We start from the raw sequence: 7,020 nt of genomic DNA, 5'->3' as shown, positions 1-7,020 counted from the left end.
TGGCCATGAAGACCAGCGCAGATTGCGTACACCTGGAGTGGGATCGTCGCATCAACAACGTGACTTATCAGCGGGCCATGGCAGTCGCCCTCGCAGCTGTAGCATCGGCTTAAGAGAAAAGGAGCTGGAGTTGGAACGAAACCGGGAACGTCTACTGGCTCTGGAACACGAAATACAACTGCAACGCGAGAGGGAAAGCCAGTTACGAAGAAGCCGATCACACAACAATCGACATGTTGATGACAACGGGGTTCGATGTGGTGGCAGTCACCGCCACAGCCGCGTGCGCAGACGCCAGCGCAGCCGCCAGCGCAGCCGTCAGCATAGCCGCCCGCGCAGCCGTCAGCGCGGCCGTGAGCGCAGCCGCGAGCGTAGCCGCCAGCACAGCCGCCAGCGCAGCCGCCAGCGCAGCCGCCAGCGCAGCCGCCAGCGCAGCCGTCAGCGCAGCCGCCAGCGCAGCCGCCAGCGCAGCCGCAGCAGCCAGCGCAGCCGCAGCCAGTGCAGCCGCAAGCGCAGCCACAGCCTGACGATGGAAGCTGAGCAGCAAAAGCAACGCGAAGACGACTCATCACGGAATAAAAGGTCATGTACCCCTTCCTTTTCTATTAAGAATATAGCTGATATTATTAATACAATGAAGGGTGGTCCCACATTTCAGCCGTCATCATCACAAAATAATAATATTCTTCCAAATTTTGATCCGTCGACAAAAAACCAACGTATAGATATTTGGATACGCAAAGTTAACGAATGTGCAAGTGTGTACGGCTGGGACGAAAAGACAACCATTCATTTTGCTATGCAAAAGCTCCAGGGTTTGGCCAAGGTATGGTACGAGAGTTTGAGTACTATCTTATATACTTGGGTGGAATGGCAAGAGAAATTGTTTAGTGCTTTTCCCTGTGACCAAAACTACGGCCAAATCCTGGAGGAGATGCTCAGAAGAAAGACCAAGTTCGGTGAACCAATTGAGAATTACTATTATGGAAAACTTGCGTTAATTAATCAGTGCGACATTACGGGAAAACGAGCGGTCGATTGTTTAATACACGGTATTACGGATAGAACATTAAGATCTAGTGCATTAGCCTTGAGTTGTTCTCAGCCCGATCAGTTGCTCCAGTTTTTAATCAGTAATAAGGAAGTTCAATTTACGGAACGCAGTTTGGGAAGGAATAGAAGCTGGACTGATAACAATTCGGGACAAAATAATCCTAGAATTGCCGCTGATAAACCTGGTCAGCCACGAGGTCACTTGTTCTGTTTTAATTGCAAGGAACGCGGCCATGTTTACATGGACTGTCGAAAACCTATACTCAAATGCTTGAAGTGCAATAAAATTGGTCATACTAATGATAATTGCCGTACTAAGTCGAACAATGTAACTAACAATGAACCTTCTAAGACAATGTGCATTTCAAGCTCTGCTCCAAATTCAAAATTCATTAAAGATATTAAAGTGAACAATACGACGGTACAAGCATTTATCGATTTTGGTAGTGAGGTAACGTTAGTCAGGGAAACATTAATTGCAAATCTAGGTTTGGAACATGATCGCTGTCCGTCAATGATGAAGGGTTTTGGTAATGACGTAGTTTGTTCGCTAGGAACAGTATTGTTAGATCTGGCCGTGGACGGAGTCGATGCAAGAGTCGCTTGCAGGGTGGTCGATGACAATTTATTAGACAAATCGATCCTGGTAGGTCAGTCTTATACGGAACAACCTCATATAATTGTGATCAAAGATTCAAAAACTTTGCAGTTTCGAAAGATTGAGTCTGAGATACCTTCATGTGAACCTGATATTAACGATCATCAGCTCTACGAAGTAAGAGTAGATGTTGAGGTGGAATTATTTGGGCCTGCGTCGATTAAAGCGTATATAGATTCGGACTATAATGGATGTGTTCTGTTAAACAATAACGTTGTCGGAAGTCCAAAGCATGAATGTGTTGTATCAGGAGGTGTATATCATGTTCAAAGAGGTTGTTTAGATGTTTCTGTATTCCCATGCTCGTACCCATACAAAATATCTCGGAATAAAGTAATAGGCAGAGGAGAAAGGGTAGAGTTTGTTCAGCGCATAATGATACAAGCACCAGGACTTGCAGAAGTAGAAGTGACCACCAATCGTGATAAGTGTATTGAGGAGAAAGATGTTCAGATAGGGAGTTCAACAACGAAGGACGATAGGCAAAGGTTGATGGCTATTTTGAGAAAATACAAACACTGTTTCGCGACAAATCTTAAGGATTTGGGTTGTACGGAATTGGCTCAGATGACTATTGAAATAAACAGTCAGCGTCCCGTTGTTTATCGTCCTTACAGACTATCTCACCATGAACGGGACAAGGTACAGTCGATGATAGAAGAAATGATAGAAGCTGGGATAGTTCGGGAGTCTGTGTCGGAGTACGCAAGCCCTATTATTCTTGTGCGGAAGAAAGATGGTAGTTTTAGAATGTGCGTTGACTATAGAATGCTCAATTCAATCACAGTTAAGGAAAGATATCCAATGCCGATTATAGAGGATGAAATTGCGAGGTTAGCCGGTCAAGCTTGCTTCATTACTTTGGACTTGGCTTCTGGATATTATCAGGTGCCAATATCCGAACACAGCAAACACCTGACAGCGTTTGTGACTCCAGATGGTTTATATGAGTTTAATCGCATGCCATTTGGATTAGCAAACGCTCCTGCCGTGTTTCAGAGATTAATCAATAGAGTTCTAGGATCTGCTCGTTTCAGTAAAGCCACTGCATATATGGACGATATACTTATTTTTGGCAAAAATTCTGAAGAATGTTTAGATAGATTTGAAGAGGTTTTGCAGTTACTACAAAAAGCTAACCTAACGCTTAACTTGGCAAAGTGTGACTTTTTGCGCTCGAACATTGACTATTTAGGTTATGAAATTAGTGCAATCGGGGTTCGGCCAGGAGAAAAGAAAATTCAGTCGGTAATTAATTTCCCAAGGCCAGAAAATCTTCACGCTGTTCGCCAATTTCTCGGACTTGCCAGCTATTTCCGGAAATTTATTCTAAATTTCGCTCAAATTGCCTCTCCATTGACTGAACTGTTGAAAAAGGGGCAAATATGGGAATGGAGTCATAAACAGGAGAACTCGTTTCAGGCATTGAAATCCAAATTAGTAGATAGACCGATATTAGCTATATACGACCGCGAAGCCGATACCGAACTTCACACAGATGCGAGCAAGGAAGGAGTAGGTGGTATACTGTTGCAGCGGAGTAGGGATGATGGTAGTCTCCGACCGGTAGCTTATTGTAGCAGACGAACATCGCCCGAAGAAAGGTACTATCACTCGTACGAACTTGAAACGTTGGCTGTTATCCGTTCATTGGAAAAGTTCAGAGTATATTTGTTAGGCAAAGAATTTAAAATAGTTTCAGACTGCAGCGCTCTTCGGTCTACTTTTATGAAAAGAGACCTTATTCCCAGAATTGCTAGATGGTGGCTCTTACTGCAGGAATACAATTGCTCTATTGAATATAGGCCGGGAACTAAGATGTCCCATGTAGACGCTTTATCGCGCAATCCTGAACATGATGATGTCGTTAGCGGTAATCCAATTGCACAGGTTATGGCAATAAGTAATGAAGATTGGCTCCTTACTTTGCAATTGGGTGACTCCGAGCTAGAGAAGATTAGACGAATGATAGACAGTAAATTAGATCCAAAAGGGCTTCAATATATAAAAGACAATTACGTCGTACGAGATAATAGGCTGTTTCGGTGCATAAATGGTGATCAGGAAAATCTGCGTTTTGTAGTTCCAAAGGGAGCAAGGTGGCAAATATGTAGGATGAACCATGACGACATTGGTCATCTTGGATTAGAGAAAACGTTGGAACGGATTAAGAAAAGTTATTGGTTCCCTAAACTGAATCGTTTTGTAAAGAAATATGTGACTGCTTGTCTTGATTGTGCTTATGCCAAGAAAAATGCTAAAGGAAATGAAGGTTTATTACATCCTATAAATAAAGTGGAAATTCCTTTCCATACTCTGCACATTGACCACCTCGGTCCCTTTGTAAAATCAAAAAAGGGAAACTCTTACTTACTTGTAATCGTCGATGCTTTCACAAAGTTCATCTTTATTAAGCCTGTTCGCAACACCAACACTCAGAATGTGATTCGAGTTCTCGATGATATATTCTATACGTTTAGAGTACCTGACCGTTTGATTAGCGACCGTGGCAGCTGTTACACTTCAAACGCTTTCAGGAAGTATTGTTATCATAAAGGCATAAAACATATTTTGAACGCTGTTGCGAGTCCCAAGTCAAACGGACAGGTAGAGAGGTATAATAGGACGATACTTAATTCATTAAAAGCACAGAACTTAAGACACGATGAAAGGGACTGGGATAATCAAATCGGAAAAGTACAATGGGGGCTGAATAATAGCGTACAAAAAACTACTGGTAGAAGACCAATTGAAGTAATGTTTGGTACTTGTATGAATAGCGAGATTAATCCTAGCTTAAACGAGATATTGGAAGAGGTTCGTGATAATGCTGACGTATCTGAAATCAGGTCTCAGGTTAAGGATAGAATCGATACGGAACATGAGAAACAAAAAGAACGGTACGATCGAAATAAACGGCCCGCTCGTATTTATAATGAGGGCGATTTAGTCAAAATTACTAATGTATCATTAAATAATGACGGGAAGAGTAAGAAACTTCTTCCATCTTACATCGGACCATTCCGCATCATTAAAGTTTTGGGACAGGATAGGTATAAAATAACATCAATTCCTGGATTTAATGGTAGCACGAGCAAACGTGTTTCCACGGTAGCAGCAGATCGTATGCTACCATGGGTACACATAGCTGCGTTACAACTAGATAATGATGAATCCGATGCAAATACATCTAGTGGTGACGATGGTGAACAAAGTGAAAACTAAACATTTTTGTATTTTATAATGGTTTAACAAGTTTACTGCAGACGAGTTTATTGTTTCAGGCCGGACGTGAGGATCGATTGGCTCTCGTTCTGGTCGATACAAAGACACTATGAGACACTATAAACGACACTGGAGTTCGACTGGTCCACGTGTCGACGCCGAAGAGTTCCGTTAGTGATACATATTCGCAATAGCATATAAAGTATATAATATATAAAGTATCCTTTTAGTGAAGATTGATTGGTTCACTAAAACGGTAGAGATTATGTTTAGTGGAGTACGACTAGTTCGTTAGAGATTGATAAGATGCATAAGAGAATCGTTATAAGACGAAGATTGATTGGTTCGTCAATATAACATATGAATAACTTAATGATGATAATTTAAAGGTTTTTGATTACTTTATGTTTACACTTTAACATACGAGTCTAACGCAATAGTTTTACTCTAGTACAATATAATACTATTTGATAGGCAGAGTGTAAGGTTGCCACCTGGCGCGTGTATGAGGGCATACACGTCGTCAGGATGGTCGAGTGTAAGGTTCGTTACTCATTATATAAAAATATATATAATAAACTATTTTAATAGTCCTAACTTAAAGGAAATTGTACGTTTATGATGGTAACACTGGATAAAATTCAATTCGCACATTTGGTAGTTAAGAATTGGCAACACTGTTTTGAAAGAAAATATGGCGGTCGTCATTATAAAAGGGAGGAGACCCATTGTACGGGGGCTGTTCGTTTGTGAATTTTGAGTGGTAAAGTGGTGAATAAATATCATATTAAGTGAACGAGTGGATTTTTATTATAGTTCCAATGGGGTTGGTGGCATCTGGTCTAGCCCTGTAGGCAAATTTGTCTTACCCACGAAAAGTCGTTTTTATCCAAACTAACGACCTTATTGCTAACGACCCTAGTGGTCGACGATTTCCCTCAGTCAGCGCTTATCGCTATCGGCCCACGAAGTTTGATTTTTTTTTTCCATAAGTATAATAAAATAACAGCTCTTAGTCGACGCCCGCCAAGGTTCGCGTCCAACTGAGCACCTTTGGACCTATTGTCTTAAATTTTTGTAATGGGTGAGAGCCCTCAGCGCTCCCCATTTGCCCGGTCAAGTATGTAATGCCATCTGAGGCAAACCTGCAATAAGTCAGGTCAAAAAAAATGTATCCCAAGCGTACAGAAGTTTGAATCAAAAATTACTAAACAGTCTCCGATTCCACGTTTAAATTATCGCGGAGTGTTGCAAATATGATTTTTTTATCGTAACCAGGCAAAAGCTGCACTACCAGAAGCGCCATAATTCCCGGAAAAAAAATATTGGATACAATCGCTATCGTCCGGTAGGTACCAAAACATTTGCTTAAAAATCGTATCAAACTGAACATGGAGTAACCGAACATTTACGGTAAGACGCGAAGGTGTTATCAAACGCAATCGTTACGTTTCTTTTATCAAACGACCTCTTTGCAAAAGTAATGCAATTCAGCCTGTAGGTAAAATACAAAAAGTGATATATATCTCCCGACAATAACGGATCCAAAAACCGGTTCACGGATTGAGGAATTCATTAAAAATGTTTTAGAAAATCTAGCCATCTGCTCCCGGCTAGTTGCGCAGCTGTCGGCGCACGCGCTTGCTCCACAATAGCCGCGATCAATGAACCCGCGACCCCCGCCCCGGGTACACTACCCCTAGTCAGGTACAGAGTACCTACGTTATGCCCGGGATGAACACACCAGCTTGCATATCCGCCATTATTCTTAAGATGAACAGCTGATCTGAAGAAAAAACAGCTAATGCATAAAAGCTTTATGCCCTTCTTGGTATCTTTGAAGAATCTCAATGTTACCTACTATTTATGTCGTAAGATTTTCAGTCGACGTGATGATAATAGGTGTTCACGTTCACTTAGATAATAAAGTCATTAAAATTAAAACGTGATTTGCTTGTTTTGAACATGATGCATCATTTTCATAGTACAAAGTAGGTAGATATACCTACTTACCTAGACTAGGTACTTAATTACAATCGCTAATTTAAGATTGAAACTGGATAACTTCCGATTAAGCGAATTTG

General features: G+C 41.5%; 1 protein-coding gene across 1 annotated transcript; it reads right to left on the bottom strand.

Moving 5' to 3' along the window:
• Positions 1-217: 217 nt before the first annotated feature.
• On the bottom strand, positions 218-1,288 carry LOC126375299 (uncharacterized). The gene is made up of 2 exons (XM_050022243.1): positions 1,156-1,288; positions 218-564 (listed from the first exon to the last, which is right to left on the bottom strand). The coding sequence occupies exons 1-2, from the start codon at positions 1,286-1,288 to the stop codon at positions 218-220; spliced, it is 480 nt and encodes a 159-aa protein (XP_049878200.1).
• Between the last annotated feature and the right edge of the window lie 5,732 nt (positions 1,289-7,020).

This window comes from Pectinophora gossypiella, chromosome 2 (assembly GCF_024362695.1).
Source record: "Pectinophora gossypiella chromosome 2, ilPecGoss1.1, whole genome shotgun sequence".
Taxonomy (NCBI): Eukaryota; Metazoa; Arthropoda; class Insecta; order Lepidoptera; family Gelechiidae; genus Pectinophora; species Pectinophora gossypiella.
The sequence above is the reverse complement of the archived record's forward strand: the minus strand, read 5'-3'. Positions and strand labels throughout refer to the sequence as shown.

Excerpts from the sequence above, each read along its gene's own strand:
- LOC126375299 (XM_050022243.1), bottom strand. The coding sequence starts at position 1,288 with ATGGCCGCGTTCCTTGCAATTAAAACAGAACAAGTGACCTCGTGGCTG. Across the intron at positions 565-1,155 it reads TCCTTCCCAAACTGCGTTCC|TCGTCTTCGCGTTGCTTTTG; the intron begins GTAAATTGAACT and ends TTCCGTGATGAG.